Here is a 13,329-nt window from a genome sequence, read left to right as displayed (position 1 = left end):
CGCGGCGAGAGAAGAACGAGGCGAGAGAAGAACGAGGCGAGAGAAGAAAGCGGCGAGGGAAGAACGAGGCGAGAGAAGAAGAACGAGGCGAGAGAAGAAAGCGGCGAGGGAAGAACGAGGCGAGAGAAGAAGAACGCGGCGAGGGAAGAACGAGGCGAGAGAAGAACGAGGCGAGAGAGAAGAACGAGGCGAGGGAAGAACGCGGCGAGGGAAGAACGCGGCGAGGGAAGAACGCGGCGAGAGAAGAACGAGGCGAGAGAAGAACGAGGCGAGAGAAGAACGAGGCGAGAGAAGAAGAACGCGGCGAGAGAAGAAGAACGCGGCGAGAGAGAAGAACGAGGCGAGAGAAGAAGAACGAGGCGAGAGAAGAACGAGGCGAGAGAAGAACGAGGCGAGGGAAGAACGAGGCGAGGGAAGAACGAGGCGAGAGAAGAACGAGGCGAGAGAAGAACGAGGCGAGAGAAAAGAACGAGGCGAGAGAAAAGAACGAGGCGAGAGAAGAACGAGGCGAGAGAAAAGAACGAGGCGAGAGAAGAACGAGGCGAGAGAAGAACGAGGCGAGAGAAGAACGAGGCGAGAGAAGAAGAACGCGGCGAGAGAAGAACGAGGCGAGAGAAAAGAACGAGGCGAGAGAAGAAGAACGCGGCGAGAGAAGAAGAACGCGGCGAGGGAAGAACGAGGCGAGAGAAGAACGAGGCGAGAGAAGAACGAGGCGAGAGAAAAGAACGAGGCGAGAGAAAAGAACGAGGCGAGAGAAGAACGAGGCGAGAGAAGAACGAGGCGAGAGAAGAAGAACGCGGCGAGAGAAGAACGAGGCGAGAGAAGAACGAGGCGAGAGAAGAAGAACGCGGCGAGAGAAGAACGAGGCGAGAGAAGAACGAGGCGAGAGAAAAGAACGAGGCGAGAGAAGAACGAGGCGAGAGAAGAACGAGGCGAGAGAAGAACGAGGCGAGAGAAGAACGAGGCGAGAGAAGAACGAGGCGCGAGAAGAACGAGGCGCAAGAAGAACGAGGCGAGAGAAGAACGAGAGAAGAACGCGGCGAGGGAAGAACGAGGCGAGAGAAGAACGAGGCGAGAGAAGAAGAACGAGGCGAGAGAAGAACGAGGCGAGAGAAGAACGAGGCGAGAGAAGAACGAGGCGAGAGAAGAACGAGGCGAGAGAAGAAGAACGAGGCGCGAGAAGAACGAGGCGAGAGAAGAACGAGAACGAGAGAAGAACGAGGCGAGGGAGGAACGAGGCGAGAGAAGAACGAGAACGAGGCGAGAGAAGAACGCGGAGGTGAAGCGTTAAAAGTGCAGCGAGGTTTCGATAAAGTTACGAGCTGTTTATGGTTTCACTGAAAGCGAAGGTGAAACTGCACTGACGCTGTGACGTTTCCGGCTCCGGGTCACGGGATGCGACATCGGAGAGATGCAGTGTGATTAATGCCAGACTCTGGAGAATGACATCTCCATGGAGACGAGCAGGTGTCAGACCCTCGACCACATACAGTTACATAGTGCACCAATAAAGAATATACGTAAATACACGTAAATACACATAACAGAGAATGGCGCTGACATGTCTTTGGCGAGCGCTACATTCACCACAGGGAAAACTGCAGTAAACGTCAGACTTCAAACCCCTCGGCGTGATGCACTCGCCGCCCACGGGAAATCTTTTACGAGGTGTCATGATTGCGTGTACAATTAAACCGAGAAAAAAACAATAAAAAATGCGTAACCGCCTTTAAAAAACTACTTTAATCTTGCGGAATCAACGTCTATTTTTGTTTACGGCCGAAGTGTTTCATTATTCTGCGGATTTGGAACGCTCGGGTTAATTTTGAGTTCAAAGTGGATGGTTTTCTGTTGTTGTTGTTGTTGTTGTTGTTTTTCTGAGCGGGCAGTAAACACCAGAGCCCAGACTTGACCACATGTGTGAGAGACGCTGGCTTTATGGCCCGACGCCGCTGGACCTGAGGGACTTTCCACATCTTCACTCAGCTTCTTTCATGTCCTGTGACCTCTTTGTTCATCGTTTGGACGCAGCGTTTATTTATCGAAGCGTACGCCCCGATAATTGAAAAATCCACTAAAAATGCATTTTAAATTTATTTGTATTTTTAAATTATTTTTTTATTTGTTTTATTTATTTCTTATTCATTTTTATATATTTTTTAAATATTTTTAAATTTATTTTGTTTTTTTTTATTTATTTTTTAAATTGAATTTAATTAAAAATGTGTGTGTGTGTGTGTGTGTGTGTGTGTGTGTGTGTGTATTTGTGTGTTGCAGAAAACAATAAAAGCCTTTATAATCACAGTTGCCAATAGTTGATTGAATAATGTGTTTTGCTTTGGAAAAAGTAAGAAGTCCAAGTAAAACTAAACAATTTAAATTTAAACCAGATAAAGGTGGAAAATATGCTTCTTTAAAACTTTTAAAATACATTATCAACGAAATAAAGGTGAAATACGGCAACAATAGACTTGTAGAAACTATAGACTTGTAGAAACTATAGACTTGTAGAAAGAGGCGATTTACATATAATGTGTATAATTGGAAAGATTCCAATCTGTTTTTGACATTTTTGATTTATTAGCGCAGCAGTGTTTTGTCGTATGTTTTACAGTTTGTACAGTGCGGCTAACGATGCGTAAAACAGCCAATGATTCTCTTCATAATCGATTAATAGTCACGTTTTTTTAGATTTGGATGTTTTATTTGTCAGGTCCATTAAACAAAAGCCTAAAGTTCAGATCAGAAACATTTGGACGACTTAAGTCTGATCTGATCTGGTTCAGCTTCGTACGTTAAAAACAAGAAAACGCCGGGAACAGTTTTCTACTCGTCGATGGGAGTTTCCTGATCCAATAAAGTGTGTTGACATCGAGCGGCGGGTTTTTACGTCCCCTCGAGGCTCAAGAACAAGATGTTTTGATTTACAGCTCTTTGCCTTTTATGAATCGTAATCTTTCAATAAAAGTCGCGGCAGAAGCAGTAATATTCCTTTCAAACGCAGCCGTAAAACAGCCACCCTGATGTGATCTATGTGCGGACAAAGCATGCGAAACACAAGCGTCGATGGGCTTCACAACACATTGGGTGATACAGTATCGATATCGTGGGCTGCAGTATCGATATATTGCATTTTTAATATGATTTCCTGAACAATTTTGCGACGGCACTACAATTTTGCTGCTCGTTTAAAGAAAGGAAACTTGTTTTTACGCAAAACATTTGACATTTTGACTGTTTTGATGAGTAAAATGAGTGAATTTCTGAGTTTTTATTTGAGTTTGATAGAAAAATGTTGTTAAAATGTATCGGGTCCTTTCAAAAATAGTGATATATATCGTAGAATATCATGAGCGATGTATCGATTATCGCACGTATCGCAAAATCGTGATATAATCGCATCGTGAGCCGTGCATCGTGTATCGCATCGGACCGTGCGAGACCATGTGATTCCCAGCCATAATCGCTAACGTATAAAACCCGCTAATTCTGTCGTTTAAACGTCTACAAACCTGTTCTCGCTCGGGATTCTCGTTTTCGTTTCTGTCATTCATTTTTGTTCGTTTCGGTCTTTTTCTCAAACGTCTCGATCGCTCCTGGACGTGTTTTAAATGTATCAGAAAAATCCGACTGCTCCTAAATTGAGTTGCGGTTTCATAATGCTGTCGAGCGCCTTCAGAAGTCGCAGCGGCCCCCGAACTACGGCCGACGGAGGGGAACGACTGCGAACGCGAAAAGTTTGCGGACGAACGCCCATAACGACCCCGAGGATGAAGGATTAGTGCGTCATGTCGCGTCGTGGCAAAGAAACAACACGAGAAACGGCGAGAACATCGTAATCAAGCCAACGACTGTAAAACGACCTCATGGCGAGTTTCAGTTTTATGTAGCGTTGATATCGATATCAAGGCGACACACAAGCACAAGTCTTTTCCCCCACAATGTTCCTGTTTTAGACTCAGCATTTTGAGGATTCTGGGACATTCATTTGGTTCTGAATTGTTCATTTCCACGGCAACGGCTCTTTATGTTTCATCACTCTGAAACGCACGGATACACACAGCGCAGAGTAGGATAAATATTTGGGCGAGTCGGGAATAACGCCTCGACGTCCGTGATGGTTTATCTGACGCCACGGCAGCTGCGCAACGAGACGTCCACAAACATCCGTAAACAACTAACGCGGCTTAACACGGACAAAAAGGTAAAAGCCGAAAGGGTAAAATGTTTACGGCTCGACTTCCGCCACTTACAGTTCCCTGCTCGGCCCGAGGCTGAGTACTGGAAAATGCACAGGGCGAGCAGCGAGCAGCGAGCAGCGGGCATTCCCGTATGGCATCAGACCACAGCTAATATGATCATGTGAGAGGGGGGGAGGGGGGAGAGGGAGGGGGAGAGAGGAGAGAGAGAGGGGAGGGAGGGGAGTGAGAGGAGAAAGAGAGGGGGAGAGAGGAGAGAGAGGAGAGAGAGAGGGGGGAGAGAGAGAGAGGGAGGGAGAGAGGGGGGAGAGAGAGAGAGGGAGGGAGAGAGGGGGAGAGAGAGGGGGAAAGAGAGGGAGGGATGGGGGAGAGAGAGGGGGAGAGAGAGGGGGAGGGAGGGGGAGGGGGGGAGGGATGGGGGAGAGAGAGGGGAGAGAGAGGGGGGAGAGAGAGGGGGAGAGAGAGAGGAGAGAGAGAGGAGAGAGAGGGGGAGAGAGAGAGAGGGAGGGAGAGAGGGGGAGAGAGAGGGGGAAAGAGAGGGAGGGATGGGGGAGAGAGAGGGGGAGAGAGAGGGGGAGGGAGGGGGGAGGGATGGGGGAGAGAGAGGGGAGAGAGAGGGGGGAGAGAGAGGGGGAGAGAGAGAGGAGAGAGAGGGGGAGAGAGAGGGGGAGGGAGGGGGGGAGAGAGAGGGGAGAGAGGGAGGGATGGGGGAGAGAGAGGGGGGAGAGAGAGGGGGAGAGAGAGGGGGAGGGAGGGATGGGGGAGGGAGGGATAGGGGAGAGAGAGGGGGGAGAGAGAGAGGAGAGAGAGGGGGAGAGAGAGGGGGAGGGAGGGGGGGAGGGGGGAGAGAGAGGGGGGAGAGAGATGGGGGAGAGAGGGGGAGGGAGGGATGGGGGAGAGAGAGGGGGAGAGAGAGAGGGGGAGAGAGGGGGAGGGATGGGGAGAGAGAAAGAGGGGAGAGAGAGGGGAGGGAGGGATGGTGGAGGGAGAGGGGGGAGAGAGGGGGAGAGAGAGGGGGGAAGAGGGGGAGAGAGGGAGGGGGGAGAGAGAGTGGAGAGAGGAAATAACAGAAGAGAGAAAGAGGAAAGAGAAGAGAATGGGAACGAAGGAGAAGAGTGACAGAGATGAAAGGAGAGGGATGATCAGAGAAAGAGAGCAAAAAGAGGGAGAAGGGAGAGAAAGGGTAGAGAAGCGAAAGAGAGAGAAACCCAGGAGAAGAGAGAGAGAAAGAGAGAAAAGGTGTGAGGAGTGAGCAAGAAAGAGAGAAATGAGGAAGAAGACAGAGAGAGAAGAGGACAGTGGAGAGAAGGATGGACAGAGAGAAGAGAGTCTCATTCCTCGTCTTAACACCGCCATCGCCTCTGAGCGCATGGCCACGCCCCCACAGTTCAAAGCCACGCCCACCAGAGCGAGACACTCACCTCTCGAAGCCGATCTGTCTGATGGACTTTTCCCACGACGAGCCTGGAACACAGACGCCAAAATTTAACACGTTTATGAAATCTGACAAATCACAAACAGAAGCGCCGGCGCCCCAAGTGGACATTTCCACTGCAGTAAAATATTTATTGAGGCCATTAAATATGAGCGCCAGTGTATTAAAATAACACTCCCAAAACGGTATGATTCCTGACAGCGTGAGAAGGTTTGTACAAGAAGAGAACGAAAACTCGACATAATTTACATTTACTGCACAAAGAATACACAATTATTACACAAAAAACACCTTAAAGTCAATGAAAGGATGAATTAATACACGACTTTGCTATAAGTTTGTCATAAGCGATGAGAATTTTAAATATTGGGCTTCATTTCAAAACGTAGAGGGAGAGAATTAAGCTCTAATAAATATTTGTGGATCAACTGCGCATTATTTTGCCTGGAATGTTCCACAATGTAGGGTCTCAAACTACAGGTATTCAGTTTATGATTAAGGGAGATTTCTTAGCAGAAACGAGACAAGACGGGGCACCAGGGTAAAACCCAAAGAGCTAAGATACGGTCCTTAATCGCGCTCGTTAAAAAGGTCTGAAGGGTGTTTCACGATTCAGGGACTTATACATAGTCTATTCAAACAAACAAGTCAATAACTCTTTTGTGTAGTTAATTTATCCAAAGGGCAATCAAAAACACCGGAGCAGAAATGTGCACAGGTAAATCACAGGTGATGTTATATCAGATTTGACAGTAAATTTCATGCAGATAATGTTAAACCAGGGTTTTGCCTTTGATAATCAAACGTGTCTATGCTAATCTATATCAAAAGAGAGGGTAAGTGAGAAGCTAAAGGGAGGAGGAACAGCTGAGCTCTACCCAAATCACGCCACAAAGAACCGCACACTGAACTCGGCTTACGGTTTGTAGAGACTCGGTCCGGCTGGTCCTTGTCCGCGGACGAGGTCCGTAGCGAGGCGTCGCGTGGAGCGGTGTGGCGGCGAAGGCAGGGGGTGTGCTGCGAGGTCCTTGAAGCGGGCGGCGGCCGTGGAGCGAGGGGTCGCATGGAGCGGTGTGCTGCGACGTCCTTGAAGCGGCGGCGGCAACGGCGTGCTGTACGGTCCTTGGCGCCGGTGGCAACGGAGGCGATGTCCGGGAGTTCCTTCGCGGTAGAGCGCTTTAGCGGCATGTTAACTCCTTACGCGGCCTTTACTCAGAGGAGAACGTAGCGCTGATCCACGTAAACGGCGTAGATTACTTCAAAAAGGAAGAGAAACGAAGTAGCAAAGATAGTCTCTGTCCGGTTTAGCGCTTAAGCTTAGTTCCAGGTGGTTCCAGGTGGTTTCAGGTGGTTTCAGAGTCCAGGGCTGGCGTGGCCTTGTCGACCACGTGACGGATGGATTTTTGTTGAGACAAAGGAAAAAGTGAAAGGCTCGTCCGTGGACACGGCTTCCAAGAGAAAAGACAAAAGGCTTGAACACAAAGGGGATGAGAAGAGAAGAGAGAGTTTCTAGCTTGGAGCGTCCTTTTGATACCTGGCCCGCAGGGCATGCTGGGAGCTAAAGGGGCGGGCGCTACTGCGCAGACTTCCCGTTTAACCTTTCCTGGCCGAGAAAATAAAGCTGGAGTAACGTAAATAATGGCAAAACGTTTAAACCCTGTTTTAACATTTACACGTTAAACACTTTTTGGGCAGTTTGTGCACATTATTTCTTGAGGTAGATACATTTTACATCTTCTTTCACCTGTGATGGGCACTCGAGTTAAAGCATTGGGAATATAAACCTTAAACAGTGGAAAAATACGTAACACAAGGTGAAACATGCGGTGTATGGAGTTGATTCAGACGAACATTCATGGCATAATCACATAAAACATGGTTTTCATTGGGGCGTCCTCCTGAAAGTCACTGGGGAGAAGGTCTGTTATCACAAAAGTCACAGCAGCTCCCTGCGGTGAGGGAGAGAGGGAGAACGAAACCCCCCCCCAATGTTCAAAGAGAGATTTTCTGTTATCTGGCCGTGGAATGTCCATCTCCATTCCCCTACAACAATATGACAATAAAATGTGTTTATTTAATTGCGGCTATTTTTATTGCACCAAAAAGAAAATTCTAGCAACAGTGATCGTTATAAACCTTTGAATGACATTTTTATGAAAACATATAATCTGAACTTTACAGAGGAAATATTTTGAGGAGCCACCGCACTTTTAATGAGGCTCAGAACATTCAGTTTCAGTCTGTGTCACATCCAAATGTTGAATATTTAGGTTAATATCGTAGAATTTTCCCAATTTTACAGTAAAAAAAATCTACTTTTGGATATTTAAAGTGTTGAGTTTTGGAAAGATTTGTGTTGGAAAAATGCACTGTGGTATTTTGAAAACACCTCGATTGTGAAACCTTGAATGCACAACCGCAATGTCTCCGGGTTCACATCTCCAGGTCGCACTCTTTCATTAATTCCAGCGGTATTTTGAAAACGCCTCGTCAAATACTTCTTGCGGGACGGACCGATAAATGGCCAAGTAGCTCATCGTTACCACGCGTTTCGAAACATGTTCATACTGTACACACTGGACTTTCCAACAAATACCCGGGACGTCAAACTCCTGCGGTGGAAACAGTGGATGGATACCTTTTGGAGTATACTTTTGACAGCAGGAAAAATAAGAAGCGCTCGACACGACAAGAGCGAAAACAATGCATTCGTGCGACTTTATAGAAATCGTCTGCGGACAACCGACCGTTTCCTTTGAACACAATGACAACGATGGCCACGCCCGTATTTGCGCGTATGTTTGTACGAGTGTGCGTCTCGCGGGTGCAGTGCTGCGGTTTCCGGGTATTGAACTCAGGAGAGACAGATGTGCGGCGCTTTTGTTTCAGGAAGACAAAGATAAAGCTGTATGGTACGTGTGGTGGCGAGCATACACGCAGACGTACACGCAGACGTACACGCAGACGCACACGCAGACGTACACGCAGACGTACACGCAGACGTACACGCAGACGTACACGCAGATGTACACGCAGACGTACACGCAGACGCACACGCAGACGCACACGCAGACGTACACGCACACGCAGACGTACACGCAGACGTACACGCAGACGCACACGCAGACGTACACGCAGACGCACACGCAGACGTACACGCACACGCAGACGTACACGCAGACGTACACGCAGACGCACACGCAGACGCACACGCAGACGCACACGCAGACGCACACGCAGACGTACAAGCAGACGTACACGCAGACGCACACGCAGACGTACACACAGACGCACACGTACGCGCAGACGTACACGCAGACGCACACGCAGACGCACACGCAGACGTACACGCAGACATACTCGCTCTTCTAAACGGCAAATACTCGAAATGAACGACGCCACAATTTCAGACGTTATTTGTTGGGAATTGGCTACACAAAATTGTCATATTAATCTTGTGGCTTCGAGTCCTTTCAACTGACGACGATGGCACGATCGAATAATAGAGCCACCATCTGAATAAATACAAAATACTCACTTTTGTGTATTTATGCTGACAGAAAAAATACATTGAACTCTGCGCCAGTTTTTGTCGTTTTTGTCAGCGATATGAACCATAAAGCAGAACTAAACATGTGCATTTTCACGGCTAAACAGTAGCTTTAAAGTGCATCTACCGTAAAAACCTGTCGTACGTCACTTTGAACTATCGGCCATGTTGCGGTTATGGATTAACCTGATAATCTTGACGTCTCTACTCGAGACAAATGGCCTAAACTTGAGCACTCCACGCCTTCAAACTTCCCCAGAACGAGGTAAAACGGGGCCAGTCGAGCCCGAGCACGGGGGCACGACACGGGGGGATTATAGACTGTGGATTAAACGGAGAGCGGCCCGAGGTGACGGAGGGTCGAGGATTTGGGCCGAGCAGAAGAAAAGTCGTACCTGTGTCGGACTTTATAAGGACATAAATCAGCCGGCAGTAGCAGAGCGAGACTCCGGGATATTTTCAGCACAATTCAAGGCACTATTTCATCATCAGTGGACATCCATAACAGTGTATGGATGCAGGGCTGGGGGTGTTGACAAAAATGAATTTCAACCAGGCATCAAGTATGTCTTTCAAGTACTGCACAAAACCTGAATGGACTGTAAAAAAGTGCAGGAATATTAATTAATATATTTTCATTTTATTATCAACAATTTATTATTTTATGTATTTTATGTATTTATTTTATGTATTTCATTTTTATGTATTTTATGTATTTTATGTATTTTATTTATTTTATTTATTTATTTCATTAATTTTATTCATTTGTTTATTATTATTGTATGAAAAGATTCAGTTATAGTCATCTGGACTCTATTTAGACGCCTTAAGTAGAAGAATAGTGCATTTCACGGTTGAAACAGATTGAAATGTGGCTCAGTGCACTTCGCTCCTGACAGAATGGCACTGATCAAATGCAAAGAAACAAAAAGGTCACAACAAAAACAATAAAGTCAATCAAATACAATAATCTCTCGTCTAAAAACATTCTTGAATGACTAAAGAAATGCCCAGTGCGTCGATGAAGTGACCAACAGGAGGTGTAGCGCTGGGAAAAGTGTTCTTCACAAATACTACTAAGTAACGTATTTTCCAGACTATAAGTCGCACGTTTTTTCATAGTTTAGGCCGGGGTGCGACTTATACTTATATTTATACTTATATACTTATACTCCGGAGCGACTTATATGTGATATTATTTGTTATTTTCACACTTGCAACTGCATTTCATACTCCAGTGCAACTTATATATGTTTTTTTCTTCTCTATTATGCATTTTTGGGCTGGTGCGACTTATACTCCGGAAAATACGGTATACAGAGAAGTACTAGTAAAGTAAAGTATCTTCATAAGTGATAAGGCAGACTAAACTATACAATCACTCCAAAAAAAACCTGAGCAAAACCTCTGTGGATTCTCCTTTCTTCTATAGTGCATATACTGTACACGTTTTGATCATTCCAATAATATAATTAGTTAAAATAAAGATGGTGTTGACTAAGTCCTGCCGCACAAGAGGATTATAACATTTTGAGGTGACACAAAGTATGCAGCACACACTTAACAACAACAAAAATAAACAAAACTACGACACGCGTGTGGTTTAAATCCTGCTTGTAACGGCCACACGAGGGCGCCGTACTTACTGCAGGTATAGGACCCGGTCGGAGTCACTGCGCACGCGAGAGTAAAAGAAAACCTTTGCCCTTCGTTACTTCTACAGTGTCAGTGCTGAAGTCTGGCTGCTCTGATTGGCTGCCGTAAAGTTCATCTCAAGCCACAATCGTGCAATTTAAACCCGTCGGAACTGTGCGATTTACGCTCTTGGGATTGCATTGACCGCACAGACATTAGGAGCGCCGCAAATAACCACTGGCGAGACGCGTTGCTCGGGCCACACCTCGCCAGCTTAAGACACCGTCAACGGATTAAACGACCTAAGGACTAAAGGACGACAGCAAAGTATGAACTTTCTTCAAGAACGCTCCTGTTTTGTTCTTTATTCTGTCGCTTTGGCCCCACAGCAGTGACTGGGGTCAGGTCAGGAGGAGTACCTGGCTGGAGTACCTGGCTGGAGTACCTCACTGGAGTACCGGGTTGGAGTACCTTGCTGGAGTACCTGGCTGGAGTACCTCACTGGAGTACCTGGCTGGAGTACCTCACTGGAGTACCTGGCTGGAGTACCTCACTGGAGTACCTGGCTGGAGTACCTGGCTGGAGTACCTGGCTGGAGTACCTGGCTGGAGTACCTAACTGGAGTACCTGGCTGGAGTACCTCACTGGAGTACCTGGCTGGAGTACCTGGCTGGAGTACCTGGCTGGAGTACCTAACTGGAGTACCTGGCTGGACTACCTCACTGGAGTACCTGGCTGGACTACCTCACTGGAGTACCTGGCTGGAGTACCTGGCTGGAGTACCTATGTGGAGTACCTATCTGGAGTCCTGTGCTTTAGGTTGACACATTTGAACAGATTCAGTAGAACTCTGTAAATCTTCCTCAGCACAATTCCACGTCCGTTTTCTACAAAAGCCACATCTGTGTAAACAAACCAGAGCCCGAGATTCTAGCAATAAAAACGGTTCTTTGGAAAAGCAAAGACTTTGAAAGGAGAGAACGCCGCTCACTGGGTCACGCCGCTCCCGTCCAAAGAGGAGTGTTCTTGACCCTCCAGACCATCGCTGACTCCACCACACATTCTTCCACTGTCAGAGAGAACTTTGGTGAGGCTGTGTTCTGTTTCCGAGGAAAACGAGACGTTATCGAGCAACGGCGACGAGAACTGTCAGCGAGTCAAATCATGATGTCCATTATTAGATGAAGTCATATTTTTGTGTGCTCATTTTTCATTAATTCTTTCAGATTAAAGTGTTTTTATTTTGTTTTTGAGAATGTAACTTGCTTTACAGATAATTATACCGTATTTTCTGGACTATAAGTCGCACCTTTTTTAATAGTTTTGGCCGGGGTGCGACTTATACTTATATTTATACTTATACTTATACTCCGGAGCGACTTATATGTGATATTATTTGTTATTTTCACACTTGCAACTGCATTTCATACTCCAGTGCGACTTATATATGTTTTTTTCTTCTCTATTATGCATTTTTTGGCTGGTGCGACTTATAGTCCAGAAAATACGGTATACAGATTTATAAAAACCTTGATAATTAACCAAGTTTTCTGTAGTCCACTGAGGTTGATTTGGTTGAAGTTGACTTGTTTGTTGAGGCGTGTTATCTGTTGGGCGTTTGGAGAGTCTGTTTCCGCTCTTTGACTCAGAGCAGAGGAATGACAGTGATGAGACTTTCAAACCGTCTCAAACCAGTTTTATGATGTTTGGAGACTTTTACTTGAGAAACAGCTGTAGTTCTAAACGAGTCTCGGGCTCGAGTTCAAGTCAATTCAGCCGTCCAGGTCTTTAGTCGAGACAAGTTTGTATTTGTCAACTGGATATTTAATCGGGATTGTAAAAGATGTGTCTGGGCAACGGCAGAAAAGAGAGTTAAATCATGGGTTTAAAGGGGGCGTATGACGATATTCTAATTCTGACTTTATTTGGTGTATTTATATCTGTTGTACATATATGTTATAGTTTTACACCAATCGAGCAGGTATTTGTGGAGAAACTGTTGAAAAATCTGTGGAAAATGACAGGAAGTGACATCACACCAGGGAAACACACATTCCAGTCAAAGTTTATGCCGAATTTACACAAAGAAACAACTTTTTTGACTCTCTAAACTTGAATGAAACTAAATTAAGTCAAATCTTGATACATCAAAGTGGTCCCGCCTGGTCCAATGTCCGTTACATTTGTCCAGTTCCAAATTGAGTCCGAATGGGATTCTTTCCATTTTCCGTACGTCCATTAAAATGTCTTTGGTCGTGGGTGAGTTTTACGTCAGCCATTTCTTTATTTGTTTTTTTAAATCTTTTCATGTGGTTTTATTCCAATGTGGATCAAAGCTGCTCAAAAACGAATCAAGAAAAGTCGAATTTCGTTTTTTGTTTTCACTGTCAATAGTCTAGTTTTGATACTAGTTTCGGTATCAATTAGTTACTTTCTACCAATACTTTTGTACTTTATACTCTATACCAAATTACTTAATACATTTGTTTGCGATTTACATGATTTTTGGT

The 13,329-nt window shown here is 45.9% G+C and overlaps 1 protein-coding gene across 1 annotated transcript in view; it reads right to left on the bottom strand.

The window, feature by feature from the left end:
- Positions 1–13,329, bottom strand: part of piezo2b (piezo-type mechanosensitive ion channel component 2b) — a 181,959-nt gene that overhangs the window by 126,033 nt on the left and 42,597 nt on the right. Inside the window, exon 4 of the mRNA XM_072440697.1 lies at positions 5,621–5,663. Coding sequence (XP_072296798.1) covers positions 5,621–5,663 — 43 coding nt within the window. The remainder of the gene's footprint in view (positions 1–5,620; positions 5,664–13,329) is intronic.

The sequence above is a fragment of the Eucyclogobius newberryi genome, unplaced genomic scaffold (genome assembly GCF_026437365.1).
Source record: "Eucyclogobius newberryi isolate DKJ021-1_F unplaced genomic scaffold, fEucNew1.0.hap1 SCAF_12, whole genome shotgun sequence".
NCBI lineage: Eukaryota > Metazoa > Chordata > Actinopteri > Gobiiformes > Gobiidae > Eucyclogobius > Eucyclogobius newberryi.
Note: the sequence above shows the minus strand (reverse complement) of the source record. Positions and strands in the feature narration are given on the sequence as shown.